Source organism: Agrilus planipennis, unplaced genomic scaffold, assembly GCF_000699045.2.
Source record: "Agrilus planipennis isolate EAB-ADULT unplaced genomic scaffold, Apla_2.0 scaffold49, whole genome shotgun sequence".
NCBI classification, from domain to species: domain Eukaryota; kingdom Metazoa; phylum Arthropoda; class Insecta; order Coleoptera; family Buprestidae; genus Agrilus; species Agrilus planipennis.
The window spans coordinates 938,541-963,007 of NW_020438913.1; the positions used below are offsets into that span (position 1 = coordinate 938,541).

General features: G+C 36.2%; 1 protein-coding gene across 10 annotated transcripts in view; it reads right to left on the reverse strand.

Moving 5' to 3' along the window:
• The window catches only part of LOC108733410 (disks large 1 tumor suppressor protein), a 436,917-nt gene that overhangs the window by 131,091 nt on the left and 281,359 nt on the right, over positions 1 to 24,467 (reverse strand). For all 10 annotated transcript variants that reach the window (XM_025973523.1, XM_025973522.1, XM_025973536.1 and 7 more), the window contains one exon: positions 22,924 to 23,118. In XM_025973523.1, coding sequence (XP_025829308.1) covers positions 22,924 to 23,118 — 195 coding nt within the window. The remainder of the gene's footprint in view (positions 1 to 22,923; positions 23,119 to 24,467) is intronic.

A 24,467-nucleotide genomic window follows, 5' to 3' on the forward strand; every position in this document is an offset into this window, starting at 1 on the left:
GGTGTTTCATTCCCACCAGACAGTAATGCTGGTGGGCGGGCAGTCCCTCCGGACTATGCCGGAAGGTAGGGCGGAAGGCCCTCTTCAGCCTGCTTTCAGGAATCGTGGGAATGGGTGGGTGGTGGTTCGGGTGAGAAAGATGAGGCGGACGAAATGAAGACGGAAGAGAATGAAAGATTATCTGTGGAATATTATTGCCTCAGCATTTGCCTAGGTGATCCAAGGAAACCACAGAAAAACTTGGACCAAGGCAGGCGGACCCGGAATCGAACCGGCGTCCTCCCGAATGCTAAGCAATGGTCTAGACGACCCTGCGCTATCCTCTGCTTTATATCTCTATTGCTCCTTCCATCCTGAATTATCTGACTTATCAGATACCGAAAATCAGTCACTTCTTCTAATTTTTCGCTTCTAGACGTACCTTAAAATCTCATGGCTCAAGACCAACGAGTTAACGTTTGTAAAGGGTAGAATAAGAAGGCAATAAGGTCCTTCACTCATTTCGCGGCCCAAGACAGACAGCGGTCGTTCTTCTAGTCTTTCCAATACCTCCTCATTGTTAATTTTCTCTATCCCCATCATTTCAAATGCTTCTAACCATATCTTTTCCGTCGCGTCCACCGTCCTTCTTTTTCAACCGTACAAGACCGCGCTACAGAAATCGACCTTTAAAAACCTTTTCCAAATTTCTAAATTTATCGTTCGTGAGCATAGAAATAGAAGGCGACTCAACCCTGCGCTATGCTTTGATTTCCTAGATACCAAAAATCAGGGACGTCTTTTGATGTAGATGTTCAAGAAAAATTCTGTATCTCTTAGAATAAAAATTTTCTCAAAGTACCTGAGATCAAATTGAATAATGTTAAAGTTACGCCATTCCCTGAAAAGGAATATTTGATACGCTGATCACAAACAGTGGCAAACAGTAAAACAAATATTTTTATTCTTGACTCATAAAAGGGATAACAGTTTCTCAATCTGCTACTGCAGCTAAACATCAACAACAACCATAATAATAACTCTTCCTGTGGCGAATGTCAAAACCGCGTAAAACTTCGGAACTAGAAACAACCGGGTATTTTTCATCGTGTCGAAACGCTATGAACGCAATAAAGCAGAGCCGTTCAACTCTCGCATGGGGGAAAAAAAATGAAAGTTAAACCTTCTTTCAGCTAGCGTATTATGTATTAAATGAACTGGGTCGACCTATCTTCCATAACTCACGAGCGTGTGTGCATGCGAGTGTGGACTGTCTTGAGTTACCGAAAAAAAAAATAGGAAATATGCCAGGCATTTCCGCTTCAACGGACACACCGTAAGTTGCCGTTATGGCCATCGAGATAAATTTCATCGTGTGTTGCTGCGCCTTTTTGCGGTTGTTTTCGAACACATTATCATACGGAAACAGCGACTCCACATGTCAACAGAGTCGTTTTTCTTTTTTGGGTTGTTTTCACACCACCAAATATCAAAATGGCGAACAGAAGGATAGCTATGTTAATTCACTTTAAATGTTGGCAGTGAAGATACTGTTACTAAAAAGGAAAAACAATAATATTTGCTGTCCGAATCTGAAAATCGGATTTCCAAATTTCGGACCTTATTAAATTAGAATTTTTAATTTAAATTACTCTAAAGATGTACTTTTATTGAATATTCACTAATGACCACAGCAAAATACTAACTGATCAGTGAAATTCATCATCATAAAGTCGTCAGTCCTAAGACTGGTTGGACACGCACCTCCACTCTTTCCTATCCTGAGCTAATCTTCGCAATTCCCTAAAACTAGAACAACTCATATCCTTAACTATTTTTGCGAACAGTAATCTAATCTAGGTCTACCTCTATCCCTCCTAACTTCCGTTTATGCCTCTAATATGTCTGACTAGACCTTGCCTGAGAAGGTGTCCTACCAACCTATCTCGCCTATTTCTTATTGCCTTCCATAGAGTCCTCTGTTCTCCTATTCTTTCTAATACCTCTTTATTTCTAATCTTCTCTATTCACGGTATTCTCATCATTCGCCGGTAACAACACATCTCGAAAGCTTCTAACCTTTTCTTTTCCGCCGCGTCTATTATCCATGTTTCGCACCCATACAGCATCGTGCTCCAAACATACACCTTTGACAACCTTTTTCGAAATCACAGTGAAATTATTAAAAAAAAATTAACGTCCTTAGAAGAAAGAAATCATAAATTCGGTCTGGAATAAAATTCAGAACAATCGGAAAGTCACAGGTGCATTCTAGTTAAAGGTACCGAAACAGGCTGATGAAAAATTTTTGTTCCGTTGCTTCTTGTCCTTGGAGACATCTCTCTAAATAAGCCACCGTTTATAGGATTTTCAATTTATCGATTTAATCTGAGATAATCCGGGAATAATCAAATATTTTAATGTATATTTCTTACCGGTTTGTTAAACAAAACAATTTCCGGGAACGATCTCAATTTGACTTTATTATCTGTTCAGATTCGTACGTGATTACTTTTCGTAAACTGGTAGATAATAAATCAAAAAGATTGCTTTAAAATCCGTTGCGAACCATTAGGGAGGCAGTAAATTTCGGGAATTCTATTAAAAAGTCTTCATTTTCAAATTCCGCTTCATAATGCGAAAAGGGAAAAATGAATCGGTTATTTATGTCGTCAACATAAACGAAGTAATGCTTTTCAATGGTTGCTCATTAAATGTTGAAGCATTCGAGAACGAATAATCTTATTGAAAAGTTTTTCTTAGGTTTCCACAGGCGTAACCCTCAATTCACTCTGACATCGTTTTGTTCGTTGTATCGCTAGTATCATGTTATCAATTTATTTTCTGTTTATTCAATCGACAACGCCCCCAGCAGATCTACCTAAGACAAACAATCCAGAAACATTCTTTTTACTAAATGTTAAGTTTAATTTTTGGCAGAACAGCTTTCCAGATATTTCAACTACGGAATGTAGAGGAGAGTGAATTAAATTTCTTTTTTAAATTAGATGAAAATTTTTCTTTTATTAGACATCTAATAAATTACCTGCATGTTAAATGAGTACTTGTTCATAAAATTGCACCATCTCATTAGCAAGGTGTATAATAAATTGTGTTATCAATCCTAATCTATTTTTGTAGCCGTTTTAAAGGGCATTATTTACTATAAAGATATCTTTGTGTAAAAGTACAGAAAACTCGATACCTAGTAAGTATACAATAATTTGATGCAAATTTGGCAACAGATTCCTATCTGTACATCTGTAATCTGTACAATTTTGTTTAAGAATGGACGTTCAGAGTAAACCCACAACTTTCAAATACAGTTTGTATTTTTTTGATTAGCTAAAATAGTACGAAAGTCAAGATATAATATAAAACTGTAAATAGTACGGCATTTTCTACAACCGAGGAACTGACTGCGAGTCTTACTACATTAGTCGCTAATGATGTGTAACACCAAACATTGGTAACAAGCAAAATAATAATTTCGCAATGTAATGTGCTGCAGGACAATGAATCGTACGTTTAACACCAAGACTACAAAATCGAATTGAATCTTCTTTTTTTTTTCGTTCTTTTTGTCTTTTCGAGTAACAACTGTAGGCAGTATTAATTTTTGTTTTTCTGGCACTTCCGGTTAAGCGTTTCCGTCGCATTCACGAAATTACTGTAATGTGAATATTTATTTAATTTAATCAAATTAATGAGGAAAATTTGTTGCTGCTGTTCCGCCCTCAGCGGGAATCGAACCCGGGTCCCTTGGCTTTACGCACCAATGCTCTAAGCACTATGCTACGAAAGGTAGCAGAAGCGTCAACGGCGAAACGTGCTTATAAAGGTCACAGATTCGTCGAAGTACTGTATGTATATTAATATATATTAAGATCATACGAAATACTTTAAAAAACATTTAGTAATGGTTATTGTTTATACACTTCCATACCGAAAAGGTGTTACACATCAAAAACGTTTTCAATAGCAGATATGAATCTAATTGCTAAGTCTATCTTACCTTGCAATTAGAATTTCTTGAAGAGAACGAACCATAAGCAGAGAAAGATTCTATCGATGAATTAAATCTGACAAGTTTCTTAGTCACAGGCCTTCGTCTTGGGCATAACGAGCACATGTTTTAAATGCGAACGCACCAATGAGATATAGTCATTTTCTTTTCCTTTTTTTACAGTTCCAAGCACTTTTACACAAAAATTTTACACTCCAAAAAGATATAATATGGAAGGAAGAAAATAATGCTTAGCTTTGAAGTCGCATTTTCTATTGTCTAAATAACCAATTTATTAAAATAATTCGAAGTGGTCTGTATTGTAGCATCGTGCTACAGATGGCGTTTACTGTGCCATTTGTAGTATTTTCTAAAACCAATTTATTGTTTATAAAACGTTAGCGTCAATTTAACACCCGAAGAGACCGTAGTCCAAATTGCAAATATTTATATATCGAGCGTTTGGTTATAACGAACTAAAATTGAAGAACAAAATTAGATTGCATTTAAACACGTGATATTTATACGTGGATATAACGAACGATAGGGATATTAGTGGGTCTGATCAGTTATAAAAATCTAATGGTAAAGGTCTAGATGATGACCCCCTCCCCCTTCGGGAGTGGGGATAGGGGAATCGAAAGACGAGGTCTCCCTCACCACTGCACCATAAAAATGTTCGTTGCGATCTCACCCCCATAAAAAGTTATAGGGGTTCAAAGTTAATAAATATGCCAATTTTTATACATTTCTAGGCATGTAAATATTTATATAGTCATTCTTAAACAATATTCAAAGGTAAAACTAATGAAAAATACATAAAAATATTGAGAAAGTTGTATAAAACATTATTTAAATATGTTTATCAAGGTTAGGTTAGGTTAGGATATCGGGTTTTGTTCAAGTGACCACCCTCTTTCGATCCCCCACCTCCACCGGCTTGAATCTATTTTTTTTATTGAATTTTATTTGAATTATAGTGTATCAAAATTGTCAAAATAATCAACTTTCAACCCCCATAACTTTTTATGGGGGTGAGACTGCCGCAAATTTTTTATGGGGTTTTACTCAGGTGACCCTCTTTTGATCCCCCCTAACCCCACTCCCATCTAACCCCCATAACTTTTTATGGGGGTGAGACCGCCGCGAACTTTTTATGGTACAGTGGTGGGGGAGACTTCCTCTTTCGATCCCACCCACCCCCACCCCACTTGGGGGGTGGGGGCCATCATCTAGACATTTACCAATCTAATATCTCTATTTGATTTGTTTATTAATTTTGACTTATTTTTGAGCGATTTATATAAATAGAGCGCATGTAGAAATTCCTTTTAATTTTAACAATTATTAGGTGCTACGTTTTACTCTGAAATCAAATATTTACAGTACTACTACCTTTTTGCCGTGCTTTTATGAACACATTTATTTGATTTTTTAATTTGTATTTACCATTACCAAATTAAATCGAATGGTTTAAGTAAGTTGAGTATATTAAATGCTGTGGTTAAAAGTAGATATTGGGAGATGCCGATAAAATAATTGTATGATGTCGCCGTTGATGTCGCCGTTAGAAACTTATTATGTACTTCCCAAAATTTACGTTAAACATTTCCGACCAACTTTCTTTTCCGATAGAACTTATTCGCTGATCATGGTATTTCGTTGGAAGCGGTTGATAACTGCCGATACAGATAACGGATCGGCGTTCGAGTTCTGCCAGTAACATGCCAGTAATGTTTTCTCAACGGTCGCCAGTCTAAATTTCACCGTAATGAGTATATTTTTATCGGAAGTAATTTTTCTAAAGCAGAGACAAGCCAGGTCTAGCTGCGCTTTCGTTCGTTCGTTCCCTTGATCATTTGCAGGATGCCATGGACGGTTGCCAAATGTCGTCGTCGCGACGCCGTGCCTTCTAAAGGAGAAAATCCTTAATATTCGACCCAGTTCTGGAGATCGAACGAACAGAATCCCACGCGACAATTGGAAATGCAGCAGGCACAATGCAATTGCACTGGTAGCAAACTAGGTACGTGGATTAATAATAACTACGAGAACTTGGCAAATTATCCTATTAATCGAAAGTTAATGCAAACAGTAATTATAAATTAGATAACCCGAAAAGTCAGAAATCGATTCTTAACCTAATAATAATTAATAAGGGTGCAGCGAATATAGGTTATGTTGTAATGATCATCTAGCGTCGATACTCACCAGGGGCAGATTACGAATTGGGGTAATACTACTTAGGAGCCTATCTAATTATTCAACTAATCACCATTTTATTAAAAACCTCTTGTCTATAATGGCGTAGATATACGGTATAGGAAAAACATAGGACAATAGAATATTTTAACACAGTTCTAACAATAACAAAGTTGGTCATTTTGACGACGAAAACAAAAGTGCGTAAAAAAAACTAAATTGCATCGGAGGATAAGCGGCGGGAAATCCCCGTAATATACGCAGACACGAGAAATTACACCGACCGGAAACACGCGACGAGGAATTCCCCGTTCCGTTCGATAAACGCGCACATGGGTTGCCAACCTTATGAACGAGTTTTTTTAATTTTAGGTATTTTTTTCTTCACAATGTCGTATTTTGTTTTCAATGGAGGCTGAGGCTGTTTGGTATCCACGGGGCCCTGGGCCCCTTAACTAAATTTACGCATTATATTCACGAACCATAAACATGTTCCAACCAGACGATACATGCCCAGCTTTTTACGCTTTCTTTCAAATGAAGTCTGTCGATTAATCGATTATTCTGATTTGTTGATCAAAATATCTAATATAAAATCGACTGTTAATAAGTGCTTATGGAAAAGGGAACAAAACAGAGGAGGTGTATTAGAAATTTCTTAGAAAACCAGGGTGTCTAGGGATTGGGAAGTCGGAAAAAAACCGTACAATAAAATTGACCAGGAAAAGGCAGGGAAAAAAATCGAGAAAATTAGGCTAATTTTGTTTCCTATAAATATGCTGCATCCAAAACGATATAACAGGGAAACTTAAGAAAACTAGCCTGGAAAAACTCAGGAAATTGCTAAGTTTCAATATGGTTTATATTACATTTCCTATGCCTTTTTCAAACAATCACTAACTAAACCGGGAGATATTGAAGTTTGGTTAGATGAAAGCTTAAAATATGAAGTTACGCCACTATTTAGAAACGATTATTTGCAGCGTCTAAACCGATAAAACTTTTGTAATGTTTGCTTTTGGACAACTGCATCAGTAGGTAACTAATATACTTTTTATCGTAAGTGCAGCCATGACTGCAATTAGAATGCGCCGTATAGCTTATCCGATTTTAATTACATCTTGTTAATTGCTGTTTGCCGATGGTAAAGAGTTTGGGGTATCCGAAGTAAACGATTCACAAGAGTCTTGACAAACTCATTTTCGCAACTAGAAGAGTTTTCCGTACATAGCAGCCCGGGATGTAATTGAAATGGTTACGATGTGCAAGCAATGCGAGCCGCTATTAACTCTGGTACCGCGTTCGTGTGATATCCAAAGTTTTAGTTACCAGAAATATAACAATGAAATTCGATTTGTTCACCTGCTTATTTACTAACTACTTCTCCAGATACATAAATATGTAAGGAAGTCATTGATAGCACCTAAATCCGAAGACGCGTCCATATTTCGTTATTTTTAACAAAGCCTGAAATGTCATGTTGTCATGTAGAGGTAGTTCAGAATCTCATGAGCCGAGTCAATGTTTTTGTAATGTACAATACGAAAATATTAATGTAAGTAAAGACTTATGACATTTTAAACTACCTTTACCTAGCATTCAATCAAAGCCAATTTGCAAAATTCGGTATTTTCAATTATCTACAATAAGCAATTAAGAAAACATCGCTGTTTTCTAAAGTGGCTAATTAAATGCGTAGCCGTAATGTCAAATATTGTATTTAACATTAGAGAAATTGACGTTTAGCTGTACTATAGAAGCAAATATTTATCTGCAGTTTTAAAAAATTGTCCCTCCACATTGGCTAGGTTCAAATATCCTTTCTAATATCTCAACATCAACTTTTTTCGGTAAATTTTATGTTCATATCTCTTTTAGCGTCGTTATAAATTTTTAAAAGGATCTCAAATAAGGACAAGAATGTGCCCACAAATTCTCCATCTTCGTGGAGAATTGCCAAGATAACCGAATGATTTATTCGTGTCTTTACAATCAGTTTTATGAGGTAAATCCTAAGATGTGCAATTGTCTTGGAAAGCCACCGGGTGCATGGGTCTGTCGTGAATTCCGTATGACGCAGATCCATGACACAGAAAAGCTATTTCTGAAGGTTCCGATTTAAAAATTTTACAACTCCTTGAATCATTAAAATACTGCTCCGATTTCCTGTCATTACGACGAAATTAGAAAATACAATGGAATAACAAGGACGCAATGGTTACCAGATTGATCGTTAAATTTCGTCAATACTATAAAATTGAAATAGAATCGCTTTAAAAACATCATTTTCAAATTGTTACATTTTACCTAATTGTACGAAATACCATTAGAACGTATGACGAATAGTTTTCATAGCTACTCGTTTTATGAAATAAAAAGTGATCAAACAAATTCAATTTTTAAATAAATGACTTTTCCAACAATATAATGCGTAACGTTTTCAGAAAAATTCAAAGCAAAAATTATACCACACTGTCGAGCGGATTTTATGAATTTATGAGAGCCCCCGGCGGCTACAGAACGTCAGTTAAACTTTGTCATTAAATCCAACATTTAAATTGCTTTGGATTATGTTTTCTTTCATAGATAGACTACACATGTAGTATAATTTTAGTTATTTCTTGAAAGGAATGTAATCATCTTCAGAGTATTCTTCATTGGAAGGCCAGAAACCTAATAGGCACTTATAGTTTTAACTTTAGCCTGAATTCAACTGATTTCTTTTTCATTAATGACTATTTACTAAAGCTGACGATTTTATAGGATTTTTTTTCTATCAAGAAATAAGTAATAATCATTTTTGTGACATTTCCAGTTGAACCTGCTTTAAAGGTATCATGGTATTTAGCTTTATTTCGAACATTCTTCATGAATAAATAAAAGATAAATTTGGAATTGATGCTTCTATTTACACACGTATTTATAAAGCAGCTATGCACATAACAATAATTGTGTATTGATTTAAACAATGTTTCGGTTTACAGTTGACAGTTTTCGTCGCATGTTATAACACAACTTCCGTTGCATTCTGCGTGCGCAACTTCCGTCTCTTACGTAAATTCTACTCTCAATGCGTCAAAAGAACTATAATATCAAAACTAAAATTTGACGTTACCATATTATTAGGCACATATAACTGATATTAATGAACAAAATTTTGATTAACTGAACCATTTTTCTTCCAGAGTCAAATTGGTTTGTTTTAGGACCAAATCGTCTATTTCTTGTTTCAGGAATGTACAATTTTAATTCATCGAGTAAGAGTGCGTCTAACTTTTGTTTGAAAATGACTTCATTAAAGTACTTTAAAACAAATTTCATAGCATTTGAGCTACATTAACGTATTTATGATTTTAAAAAAACAAAAAAGTTGATTGAGTTAAGTTTAAATGTAACCAAGATCTCAATTTTCTAATTTAATCAATTAAATGAATTCTACTCCAAAAGTAATTTAATTGAGTTTTTGGACCACAGTTCATATTTATGGTTTCGACAATGGCACAGTATTTTCTGTTTCATTTAAAAAAATTTGAACAATTAGATAATTTCCAGTTCAGAGATAAACTGCTTAGTTATTGGGCCACACTATATATATATATTTATGATTTCAAAAGCACAAGATTTTGTTTGAGCGAGTGGAAGTGCGTGCGTGTACCTTCTAACGACGAATGATCCGTATGTTGGTTGCGATTCAGGTATAGATATAATCAAGTTATAATGTAACAATCAGCTTGCGTAGCTTTACCGTCACTTCGCGTTTTCCGATGCGCTAGCCGGGTTTCCTTCGGCGGGGGTAGTTCACGGCGTCGTCGTCGACGATACCCGGCTGCCGCCATAGTTTCGTTCGCCACCCCCTACCTTCTACCTCCCCATTTTTCGCTAAGGTATGCACCGCCGCGTTTACCGACAAAATATTGCAATGGATCGTCCGATTTTCGTTATGTTTGTGGATTTTAGCGGGAGCAACAATTGAAAACAGTGCAACCGATGCCTTTTGCCGCATGAAACTAGCAAAATAACCCCGTACTACAGTAGATAGAGTACGTTTCGTACACTCGTGGCTTGCATACACACGTACATAGAAATCCTTTCGGGTTAGCCTTGCGCAGGACAGGGTAGCGACCGAATAGGAGAGAAGTCAACGGCGGCGGCGATCAAGTCGATATCCTAGCTACAACTATAACGGTAGAACTAAGCACAAAAAATAACTAAACTATCGGGTTGTTCGGAAAGTCATTTCGTTTTTTTTTTGTGGAAATGAAAGACAGTTTTCGTATAATAAACAAATACTTTATTAAATTATATATTGACCGTTCTGGTCCAACACCTTTTGCCATCTTTCTGGTAGTAGCATAGTTCCAAGCTCATAAAATTTTTGGTCTTTGCTGGCAAAAAACTGATCGAGGAGGTTTTTTGACCTCCTCATTTGAGGTAAAGGTTTTACCGTCTAAAAAATTTTGGAGTGACCGGAACAAATAATAATCCGATGGTGTCAGGTCTGGAGAATAAGGTGGGTGTAGCATTGTATCCCATTCAAGCTGTAAAAGCTTTTGGCGAGTGACCAAACTTGTGTGAGGTCTCGCGTTGTCTTGGTGAAACACTACACCTTTCCTGTTGATTAGTTCTGACTTTTTCTGTTGAAGTGCATCATTCAGTTTGTCCAGCTGATGACAGTAGACTTCCGAGTTAATCGTTGTGTTATCCAGTAAAAGCTAAAAAAAAAAAACGATTCCTTTAAAATCCCACCAAACAGACAGCACCACCTTTTTTTGGTGAATATCGGCTTTGGGAATGGTTTGAGCCGGTTCATCTTTTTTGCTCCATGACCTCTTGCGTTTGACCTTGTTGTATACAACCCATTTTTCGTCCCCAGTGATGATGCGCTTCAAAAACGGATCATTTTCGTGATGTTTGAGAAGCGAATCGCAGACGTCAATGCGGCGACACAGATTTCTCTCTGTGAGAACATGGGGAACCCATACATCGAGCTTCGAGGATAATACCAGGCCTTTCAAGTGGTCATAAACTGTTGAATTTGATAAATTTAACCTCAATCCGATCTCACGTGTTGTTATTCGCCGGTTCACATCAACTAATGCCTTTATCGCGTCTTTATCAGCTTCAACCGGCCTTCCCGAACGTAGTGCATCTTCGACATCAAAATTGCCGGATCGAAATTTAGCGAACCAGTTCTGGCACTGGCGTACTGTCAACACACCTTCTCCATACACATCAGTCAATTTCTTTCTGGCTTGAACAGCATTTTTACCCTTTCTGTAGTAAAACAGTAAGATATGTCGAAAATGCTGCTTATCGCTCTCCATATTTAAAAGGGCACCAACCAAAAACTACTGCGTAGAATTAATTGGAATTTTTCACACACAAGCCTTGCTATATGAGCTCTCAAAACATAAAAATTATACGGCTTAAATGTGAAGTTGGGTGCAAAAGAAAACAATTAAATCCTCTGTCGGGAAAAAACGAAATGACTTTCCGAACAACCCGATATAACACCTAATGATTAGGGTTGAGATTTCTATACACAAGAGATGCTTTGAATGAATATGTTATGTTTTTCCTAAATGTATGACAAATATATGTTTCGTTTATACCATTTTTATTTATTTTTGATGAATTTTTTTTACTGGAAATCGTACCTATAAAGGGTAGCGATACAACAAAAATCAGCTAAAATAATATTTATACGTAAATTTATATAGAAAACTTTTTATTTTTCCAGTATTAGTTTTGATTTTTTGTTATAAAGTTCCGATGGTGCCATGTTGTAAAGGTCTAAAATACATTTTTTTGAAGTGAAACTTGTTTACGCACGGTAGGGTTATGTTCGTTTCATGCGAGTTGCTATGTAACGAAATCATGCACCGCATTTCCCCCGCTGTCTGTCCCTGTGTATGCTTACATCTTTAAAAGTACCCAACGGATTTTAATGCGGTTTTTTTAAATAGATAGAGTAATTTAAGAGGAAGGTTTATATATACAATAAATGCATAATATAGTAGAGAAACACTGATAATTTTAGAAGTTTGTAATGTGATGTCGTAAATAAACACATTTTTTGCGCTTACATTGCAAACGCCGGCTGAACCCTGTGAGATAGATCAAAATAATGTACTACAGTATTCTACACCTTAAAAAGGTCTACAAAAAAGTCCGCGATGGTATATGTCGATTTCTTAAGGATAACCCACAATAACCATTTTTTATCCTGCACTTTTTATGAGAAATAATGGCTTATTTACGAAGCGATCTTAAGCAATACATCATTAATCCTTATCCAATTAAGTACTTTTAAATACAATGTGCATTTAATATAGATCAATATACCCCTTTACAGCATATAATTTAAATGAATATTTTCAAAGATATTACAGACTTAAAATTCAGGGACATAGCGGTTGCGGCGGTACCGGTCGGTTTGTATTGTCTAATGACAAAAAAACTGTGATTGTTGTATATAAAGACATTCTATAGTATATTTACTATCAACATTGCACCCGTGCGAAGCATAGTGTACAAATAATACCATTAAACCAATTTCTTAACCCCTATCCCGGTATGTTTGTGTGTTTGAAGAAGTTTCACTTCAGTAGCGTGTTGTATAATTACACCTTGTATTTTTTTTATAATTAAATAATTTTCTTATAGGTTAGAGGAAAATTATTAAGAAGTCTATGGTCTGAACATAATATGGTGAATCATATAATTAATAAAAGAGTATTGTCCTATAAATTTATATTTAGAGTTTGAATGTATTGGAGACTCATTAGTCTCTCCTGATTCAATAATTTTGCAGTCAAATGTGTACCAATGTTCTGGCAAAAATTGCGCATTTACAAATTAATCGAAAACTTACGGTACACATTTGTTTCGACGTCCTTAACAAAGTTAGCTGTGTAGGGGAACAGAAGACGTTGTATTCGTCGAGTTGTAATTGGAAACTTGTTGAATGATCTTAACAACAAAGGCAGAAGAAATAATAGCATACCGAGGAGTGAAAAATAACCAAAACTGCCAATGAAATATGTAGCCAATTTTCACCAGCGACTCGTCAAATTACAAGGGAAGAGGAAAAGTAAACAAACAATAAATCGTATCGCAAATAATGTCGAACGGATGAAACTTGAAAAAGCGCACTAAAATGTAAGTAATATCGTCATAAAACAAGATCAGATACGAATAAACCATAGGAAATGGCAGTAAAACGTAATCCCAAAGAGCAATTCGCATGATTTACGTAGTAATTTTCGCAATTTTATTACTCACTGATTTGTCAATTTATCGTTAAGTATAGTTTATGACTTATCGTTAGGTCACCATATATATAGAGCGTCAACAGTAGAAAAATACGTATGTACAACATTTTTATTACAAAAGAGGTAACAACACCCCAGGACAGCGGTTTCCAATTTTTGTTATGCTACAGAACCCTGATTGGTCCACTCTTTTTGGCGGAACCTCACCTTGACACAAAAAAACTGATAATAATCGATGCGGTGTTTTCTTCCGGGCTTTTTGACCGTGGTATATTTCGTTTAATTTCTTCAGCGATGTGACCTTTAGTTTGACCGGCGCAAACTAGAAAAGAACAGCACTAGGCCAGAAAAGGAAGGAGACAACTCTCGGCCAAACTCTTAACCGGTGAGGAGCGTATAATCTGTACAGTACTGTATGGAAAAATTGATCATTTTATCCACTACAATTGCATTGCTCAAGTGTGCTGTTATTGGTACCAATTACTATTGAAAATATCAACGAGATGTTTATTTATATCTGAAGACATATTGAAGGCTTTAACGCTTGTTTTCGACTCGCACTACTATTCATGATTGAACAAAACTTTTGGCAGGTACTGTATGAAAAAGTATGTTTAATGAACAAGAGTCGAGAGTATAATGAGCTTTTTTCTCCCTACCTACGATTTTGTCAGCGCACATCCAAGACATTGGAAGGGACACATTGCTAGAGAAAGTAAATGAAGTATAAGTGGAATTTTACATTTTCAAATGTTTCGCCGTTGTTTGCTGACGGCATCTTCTATGGCGACTGGGCAGGTGCTGTGTCGTAACTGATGCAGTTTGAGAGCGGGTTACCCCTCTTATACTAGAGTCTAGGCCTAAGAAGAACAGTAAACTGATAATAGTTTTATGACTAAAGCCCTTGACACCTTAGTATGCACATATTGTGGCGATTCATATAGTTTTATTTGTTATAGTGTATAGACATTGTATTCTTGGGTAAATAATCCTTAATCTTCCTGAACAATGCTATTTCTGTACTACTTGCTCTGTATCTTTTCTTTTCTTCAATATTTCTTCTTTCCCAAACTGTTACACTTCTGATTCGTTCCCTATTTTAATTTTTATTCTTCTAGATCCTCCCTTATAATCTAAGTAGTATTTTAATTTTCAATACACAGTTCAGACTTCTTCCTAACTTCAATTTTCAAATTCTACTTTCTTAAATTCTAGTCTTCATTTTCCGTTCTTGTTTTATTAAAGTTTGTTATCGTTATACTCATCAATTCACAAACCTTTATTGCATGCATTTTTTAATGTCAAGAATGAGATTTTTACACATTAAAAACAGGTTTAATGGCCGACAACTGAATTCGAAAATCCCGAACGGCATCCAGTCCAATTCTGAATTTGTTTTTATTCGACTCATGCTAATAACAAACGGACTTAGAACTATGATAGTCTTCTCGACGACTACAGGATATTCATTTTTAATGAATTATTATTGATATCGATCAAATTCTCATTCTCCTACACAGTTAATATTGATGATTTGACCTGATTTGCGAATGGATTTAATGTCCAATAATTCTATTGCAATATATTCTTTCAAGGATTTTTGAAGTGTAATAAAGATTCATTAATTTATGGTTTAACTCGCACCTGAAGCCACTCTTTTTTGCTTTTTCGAAAAATCTACTTGGAAGAGGAAAATATTTACAAATTTTTCATTTTCCATTTTCCACCTTCAATCCAGCAGCCAAAATTGTTTTTTATCATTAGTGAAGATGTTTTATCTCTGAGTGTAAACGTGGTTGTGGTTCTTCCTTGTAAGGACCTGCTGATTACGTTAAGTTTATAGAGTCAAGTCAAATAAGCCAATTTCATTATCCATTTTTCGTCATGGAATAGTTTGACATTAATAACAAACGTAAACATTGATTGCCAAAACTTTCTCTTTCCAAAGCCATCTCACTTCCGTGTGTAGAAAGAGTGATTAATGCTGACTTCCCATATCTTCATACGCTATTTTAAACAGCCTTGACTCTTCAATTCGTCTGTTACAATGGCATTCTGAAACACCTTATAGGAATCGCTCCCTTAGGGAAGGTATGATGCTATGGTAACTGCAACTATCATGCAGTAGTAGTTCATGAGGGTGTGACAGAATAAGTTCCACTAAATTAAGTAGGAAAAGAACGAACAATTACTCACGAAGAAAGAAAAAAGATAGAAAGGAAAGCTACGAGTACATCCCCCTTTCAAATGCGAAAAACTGAAGATGGGTACGAGGCATAGCTATTTATGAAAAAGAATTTTATTTTAAAAAGTATTCTTCATTCCAATGCTACCCTTGAATGTAGTCCCCTCCTTTTGCCACACATTGTTCCATTCGCGTTTTCTGGTCAAAGCAATGCTGGGAGTCCGCCGATTTTCGTTTCACCTGTTCCATCGACTTAAACCGGGTGTCAGTCTGTCAGTCAGTCACAGGATGCTAAATCAAACCCGTGCGGCGCATGTTCGAGTATCTCCGATGCTGGATGCAAGACCTCTGAAGAAGTTCGCCACTCGAGCTAGCGAAACATTAGGAAGTAACTCCAACAATCGACGGCCTTTAGACTCGAATCAGAGCAGCATCAGTTCACCTACTGGCCGCGAAAATCTTTACCAATTTGTCAATAAAATATTGTATCGTGGTATCGGAGTGCGAAGGGACTGAAACAGGTGCGTTAACGTCAGTGTAAATAGACTGATTCTTCGGGATAGAGCGACCAATCTGTGGTGGGACTCAAGCCTTATCTTGCCAAGACCGTTTGATCAAGATCTAGTTGTTGAATTAGGACTACTGGACAGAGTCATGTTGGTAGTACTGTTTCCATTTAAACTTTGATACTTTGGATATTTACTTAAAGTAGTAATTTCTTAAGGGAGAACTTAAACTAAACTAAGATAATGTCAAGGTCACGTGTACAAGAAGATTACAAAAACACGGCAAGATGCGAATTTTCATTACTTTTTCATAACAAGAGTACCTAATATTTGGAAAAAACGTTTTGTCTCGTCTTGCAGTCATAATATACCAGGGTGGATTGATAAGTTTCCGGCCTGACCAAGAAAAACAAGGTTTTTAAAAATTTTTTTTTTTATTTCTCAACATAATCTCCTCCAAGGCTGATACATTTCTCATAGCGGTGTTCCAGTCTATTAATGCCATCTCTATAGACTGATTCGTCAAGCTCCTCAAAATAACCATTTACAGCTTCGATTACTTCTTCATTGTCCGCAAATCTCTTACCGCCAAGCCATTTTTTGAGATTAGGGAACAGAAAATAGTCACTCGGGGCTAGGTCTGGAGAGTAAGGAGGGTGCGGCATCAATTCAAACTTTAGATCGTTGATTTTAGCCGTCGCAACGATTGACGTGTGCGCTGGTGCGTTATCGTGATGAAACAAGATTTTTTTCTTCGCCAGATGAGGTCGTTTAATTTTCACCTCGTGGCTCAAACGTTGCAATAAGTCTGCGTAGTATTGACCAGTGATAGTATTACCCTTTGCAAGGTAATCAATGTATATAATACCTCTTGCATCCCAAAAAACAGTAGCCATAACCTTGTTCGCCGAAAAAATTGTTTTTGCCTTCTTTGGAGTTGGTTCCCCTGGTCCAATCCACTGTTTAGACTGTTCTTTGGTTTCAGGAGTGTAGTGGTGGACCCACGTTTCGTCAACGGTTACGAATCGACGCAAAAATTCGCTTGGATTACGCTTATACAATGACAAATTTGCGGTAGAAATGTTTTTTCGAATCAATTTTTGGTCGACTGTTAGCAAACGCGGCACCCATCTTGCACAGAGCTTTTCCATATGCAAATGTTGGTGCAAAATATGTTGCACACGTTCATATGACATCTTACAGGTCTCAGCTATCTCACGCACTTTCAATCTGCGGTCTCCCAGCACTATTTGATGAATTTTTTCGATCATATCTGGAGTTGTGACCTCAACGGGGCGTCCTGAGCGAGGCCCATCAGAGGTGCTCACACGACCCTTTTTAAACTCGGAAACCCACTGCTTAACGGTTGAATATGACGGGGAGGATGTCCCCAGTGTTGAGTCCATCTCTTTTTTAATTTCCTTCGGCGTTAACCCCTTCAAATAAAAGTATTTGATGACAGCACGATTTTCCTGCTTTTCCATTTTTACGAAAACCACAGAGGCGTCTTGTTCAGCGTGCTGTCAAACCTACACTAGCAAGGAGATCGGGCTGAAACTATAGCTACAAGCTATCCAAGGATGGTACTATAGAATGTCACCTCAAGGTAGGCCTAGTGGCGTCATCTCTTGGTTAGGCCGGAAACTTATCAATCCACCCTCGTATTTTGTAATACCCTACGTTAAAATATCTAATCAATGGGACAGTTTGTCGGTATTATTAGAGTTTAGGGAGACAGTGAGGTCTTGCAAAGAGAAATTGACGCCTATTTTGCACTATGGTGAATCCTCACGAATTGTTTATTATAAAACATTGTTCTTTATTAGGTGAGTTTTGTGCTTTTCCACAAAAAATATATTCTATGAAAATACGTCAACGTGTAAGAAAGCCTGAACTTTTCAACGTTTTTTTCTGAAGTGTCTGAACGAATTAGGAAAGTGGCAAAGTCTGTAACGTACAACAGACCTCAAACAATCACGAGTTGACAGGGGACTTTCTAAAAAAAGAAATGTTTATCCGATCGTAAAGAACAGTCAAAGCAACTCAATCTCTTTGTGACTTTCAGTATTGAAGCCAAAGAATTTTGTTTTCTTGAGCAAAGAATTTTCTCCTTGGAACTTATAACAAAGCTGAAATACTTTTGGCTTATTTCTACGTACAAATAAAGGTAACTAAAGAAAAAATAAGGCAATTAAGGTGTTTCTCCTTTTTTTTTTTCCTACTTTCAACTTCAATAAGTTTTCATTCTCTGAAAAAAATTCTTATTCAACATTTCGGTCGTGGCTGAAAGAAACAATGATCTTCGATACATAATTTTCCCTCTGCTGTTTTACAGTAAACAACGAGGTAATAAATCTTTTGTTTGTTTTGAATAAGATACGGCGGAGATACATTTTTTTTTCTAAAACAACAATACAAATTTTATGAAATGATGTCGTATATAATGCTTTTCGATTTATATGGATATCAGGAAGTTTGCATTTTGTGAGAACAACGTTGATCAATTGATGCTTCAGAAAATCCTTTAGGGATTCATTTTTCATCCAACTGACAGGGTACTTTAAGAAATAAGAGAAACGTGACGAAATGCTGTATAGGTAGTTGAGCAGTGTAATGATTTAGACAGAAAGCGTTTCTGTAAATGAAATGAAATAACAATAGATACGTAAAACAAACAGAATAGATAGAGATAATGAATTGTTTTCAAAAGAAAACTAAACAATTTTTCTTCAAGATACCAAGAATTCTGGTAAGAGCTAATGTACATCATATGACTAGCCAATCACCGATGAATGAGAAACTTAAAGAAAAATCACTAAATCTCTTGACAAGATTCTGTGTCCTCATCGTAAGGTCGCATCACCACTCTTCCCTATCCCGAGTTAATCTTCGCAATCTAGGTCTACCTCGACTCCTCTTAACTATTGTTTCTGCCTCTAATATGTCTCTGTTTTCCTATTTTTCATTTTCTTTTTTAACCTTCTCTATCCACGCTACCCTCATCATTCGCCGGTATCACCACATTTCGAACCATTTCTTTACCGCGGCGCCCACCGTCCAATGTTTTTCGCACCCGTACAGCGCCGCGCTTCAAACATACACCTTTAACAACCTTATTCGAATTTCTAAATTAATCGTTCGCGAGTATAGAAGGGACTGCTTTTTATTGAAGGTGACTCGACTTTGCGCTATCCTCTGCTCTAAATCGTTACTAATCCTTCCGTCCTGACTTATATGACTTTCTAGATACCTAAAATCAGCTAGTTCTTCTAATTTGTCGTCTCCTATCGTTATATTAGATCTTTCTCTTCTTTTTCTTCCTTTGGATACCAGTATTTTTGTTTTACTTTTATTTATTTTCATACAATACTCTTGTCAATACCGCTTTTATTTGATTTTTTTAGGTAGCTCACATTTTTTTATGATTGTATAATATATAAAACTTCTATTAACTCCCGTTAGGGTGTGTTTTTAAAAATTTATTTTACAGTTGATTAAACCGTTGTATAAAGTACTTTTTATGCAAAACTTCATGTCTCTAGACCAAGGGGTTTGAAGTGTGCGTTGATATATAACTATCAATAGTAATAATTTTAATAATTACGTAACAATACATAAACACCCGCCGCCCTAAATGCTGTAAAATATACACTGCCATTTATTTTTGCCCGTTTCTTCCATAAGGAAATATGGCTCCGTATCTACGCGAACTACGGAATGATCACATTTGATAAAAAATTAATTACCTAAAAACGTAATTATTGATTAGTTACCAACAAGCGAAAATTTTCGTAACTAAATAAAAGGTAAACAGATTTTTGTTTTCTTTTCATTACAAGGCTGGTTTATACTCTTTTTACATTTATCCGAAAAAAAGTAGTTTAGTTTTTTATTTTTTTTTTCTTGGTAAGTTATACACTGGTCGTTTTTAGTCTATCCTAACAAAGCAGACTAATGGGAAGCACGTGATGGTCCTTGAATCTATATGGGAATTGGTAAAGCCATTCCAATTAAATAATCCTTCAAATATTAATTAAAGAACCATTTTTTGAAATGAAACTTCCTTACGCACGGTAGGGTAAGTTCGTTTCATGCGAGTTGCTATGTAATGAAACCATGCAACTGATGTCCCCCCTCTACTCGACCACGTAGTCGAGTTCGTAGTGGGGATCGCTTGAGCCGTGAGTGCGCTTCAATGCAACGTTCGTTACAGGCAACTCCGACATGTATAGTGTAAAATTTAAATTCATAGTGTACAAATAATACCATTAAACCAATTCCTCAACCCCTGTCCCGGTATGTTTGTGTGTTTGAAGAAGTTTCACTTCAGTAGCGTGTTGTATAACTACACGTTGTATTTTTTTTTCGTTATGTTTACGATTCATTTTTTGTACTTTTTATGCCTCAGTACAGGTATATTAGAGGTGTTTAAATTTTGGTTAGTTTACGTTACATATCGACGCAATAGATCAGACCAAGTTAACTCCAGCTGCACACACTGGGACCAGTGTCGGCACCGGTGTTTGGTGGAATAAAAAACCCCAGCTTGTGTACGTCTCGATATATTGGTGTCGAGTCAGCGAAGAATTTAGTGAGTTTTTGTTCTCCCATGATACTCTCTTGGACGATATTATTTTATAAAATATTTTACTGTCTTCTTTCTCGGAATATTCTATTTTCCCATGCACTAACGCCTTCAAATACCTGTACCAGTGTGTGGTCGGCACCCATTTCTATGGTGTATTGTCTAAAAGCGATACACGACGAAAGACTTTCAACTTTGGCGCCAATTTATAAAATCATAGGCGCCAATACTGTTTTTACACTATTTTATTGATCCACTGAAAACTGTTGGACTTAACGTTGATCCCATTGTATGGAGCCGGGGGTACGACAGTTGAGGTTAGGTTAGGTTTGATAAATTTTGAATAGATACTACTGTCACTAACTATTGCGAAAGGTTAGGAAAATTTACAGTTGTATTACTCTAGAATTTACAATGTCAATAAAATACACCTTCAGTTACTAAAATATTGCATTTCTGCATAATTAAAGTCATAAAATTTATGAGGTAATAACATTAAAACAGTTTTATTTAGTTTGTCGTCACCCGAGTACTTTTCGGAGTAAAATAAACATGGTTCGCTATTTTGAACAGAATCCTCTCATTCTTGATTAATATTAGCATTATAAATCCAACACAAGTATCTAGTTTAATTCAGGCGAAATGGACTAACTTTGTACGAATATTTTACTAAAATTTCGAATTTCATCATTATGAATAATTCAGAATTACAAAAGGACCGCGGGATGCGGACTACATCAAACAACAACCTTAACAATCAATTAACGGGGAAAGACTGAAAAGGGAAGGAAATGAAACAGGTATGTTGAAAGTACGAGGACATTGACAATGAAGTTATACGCTTGCAGGATTATCTCTCCAGTAAATATACGCTTAAACTTTAGAAAGTCGGAAAAGAGCAGATTTTTTGCCAATTTAATGATGAGCAAAATGTGTCTTGAGCTTGCGAAAATACAAGGCCAAAACCAAACCAGAACGACCAAAACCAAAACTAAAACCAAAACCGAATACAGTAAATGCTCTTTATTCGCCGGGTATACGTTCCATAAATATGCCGCGAATAACGAAACCATGAATATGGAATGGTAATTAGTATGGAATCATAGGGGATCAAAGTAAAATCAATGTATTGATAAATTCACAATTAAAATTAATCGTTATAATCAGCTTTAGGCAAGAGTTTAAAAAATTTAGTGACTTTTTCTTGTTTTGAATTTTGAAATTAGTCCACTCGGTTACATCTTTTATAAATATCCCCTCAGGACGAGCCAGTAGTACTCAAAAGATGCTGATACGTTGAAAAATAACACCAAATCCTTTTTTACTCAGTTAGAAGCCGCTTCGGCAAGTACCAACTGTACATACTCAAAAGATGCCGATACATCAAGGGGATACATTAGTACACACGCCCTAGTGTAAAAACATGCTTATCGGTTCTAGATATCATGAGTTTAATATTTGGAACAGAGGTTTGAAATTTTGTAGTAAGATTGATAAAGCTTTGTTCTAAGGCTTATCGAAGGGCATTTTTAAATTTTGTAATTTCTATTGAAAATACGTGTCCTACAAGAAGCATCAACTTTAAGCACTTGTAAATGCTTTTAATGACCATATTATTGAAAACCAAAAACGTACCGAGTTAGTGTGAACCTTTGTCTGTTACAATACAAAAAATTAGATATTTATCTCGCAGAGTTAAATCACAATATTTAGAATAGAAACCCATGTTTTCGGAAAAATCTACACAAGGCACAAGCAGTCTATTGCGGTCAATCCCCTTAATAAATGACACCGAATCCTTTTCTGTTTTCCGATTGCATCCGCGAATAATGAAATTTTTAACCGCGAATACAGGAACTAGTTTGCAATTTTTTCGCCCGCTAATAATGAAAACGCGAATAAGGAAACCGTGAATAAGGAACTTCTACTGTACTACTTATCTGACTTAACTTCATGTCTCAACTCGTCTGTCAACTAATGTAAAAAATGACCAAAGAAATTTTACTAGATACTGTTTCAAAAACGGGATCTACAACAATAAATTTTCTTTGTTCTTAATATGTCTCGATAATACAAGCTTGAAACATAGAAGCAAACTAATTCTCTTTCGATACTTTTAACTTCTTTCAGATACCTTGTACTATTTTGTTCGCTGCGTTGGAGGAAAGGTCAAAATATGCACTTACCAGTTTTGGTGATCCACCACGTGCGCTATGTAAAGAAGTTGTGTCTGGTGCAGCTGTTGCGGTGATTTTCTTCGGCTCGTAACTATTCTTTTCGATTGAGCTTTTTCTGGTGACAGCGGTTCGAGATGGGGTATCGTGGATTAAAGGGGGGGACAGGGGAGGAGGTAAATCGTCCTCAACCGTATACTGACTCTTCTGAAACAAGGAAAACAATTTCTCACTACATTATTGTGCATAATCACTAACTATATATAAGACAAGTGCAATTAATTAAATAGGAGACATCGTCATTTTGACTGGTCATGACTAGTAATACCAGATTTTATTTTTAATGAAATAATAACTATTAAAAACTTTGCGTTTTAGGGAAAGCCGTAGAGGCCTTTAGAAAAACTTAGTTAGATGTTTGCAAAATGAAATGGTCTTGTTACCATATCATCAAAGGTTGTTTGAGATCGACGTTTTGTAGATCTCGATTAAATCGTTAATATTTGTCGATTTTCATTGATCTATTTCAAAATGCAGATCATGGTAGATATTCACGTTTTCCCAGATTTCAATTTCGAACTGCCGTTCTAAAGTAGTATTTGCATAGGTCACAAATATGCATATGTATGATTTATTAAATTAAAAGTGCCCGCATCCCATATGTTCCGAGTGCGTGGCTAAAACGTCAGATTTTTGAATATGCATATGCATTTCCGTGAAATTTTTGCGCGAAAAAGTTGGAGTTGTTGGAAAAGAGTATTTCAAAAATATAAAGCCGTCTAAGGTATCAAATGAAAGGCATATTATATGTTGATATAATCATTGAGTGAGATACTCGAAAATTGCGAATTTTTATAGTTAAGTTTCATGAATCCCTTAAGAGATAAATATTCATGCATTCCTGTTTATTATAAGTAAGTATTCATCAACACGAGATCGTCAGTCCTAAGACTGGTTAGACACGCACCTCCACTCTTTCTCATCCAGAGCTAATCTTCTCATTTCCCTAAAACTAGAACATCCATATCCTTAACTATTTGTGAAGAGTAATCTGATCTAGGTCTAAATCTACTCCTATGAACTCCTTGCTCCCGGTTCTAATAAGTTTTTGACTAGCCCGTCATGCCTGAGGCGTCCCATCAACCTACCCTATCTCGTCTATTCTTCTTCCAGAGAGCCCCCTGTTGTCCTATTTTTTTTAATATCCTCATTTTTAACCTTCTCTATCTACAGTATCTTCATCATTCACCTGTAACACCACATTTCGAACGTTTCTAACAATTTCTTATTCCCGCCGCGTCCACCGTTCATCTTTAACATCTTGAAGAATCTTTTTCGAATCTAAATTTACCGATCGCGAGCATAGAAGTGAATTCTTTTTGTTGAAGGCGATTCGACCCTAAAAAAAAAACTTTTTGGTGTTTCATTCCCACCAGCCAGTAATGCTGGTGGGCGGGCAGTCCCTCCGGACTATGCTGGAAGGTAGGGCGGAAGGCCCTCTTCAGCCTGCTTTCAGGAATCGTGGGAATGGGTGGGTGGTGGTTCGGGTGAGAAAG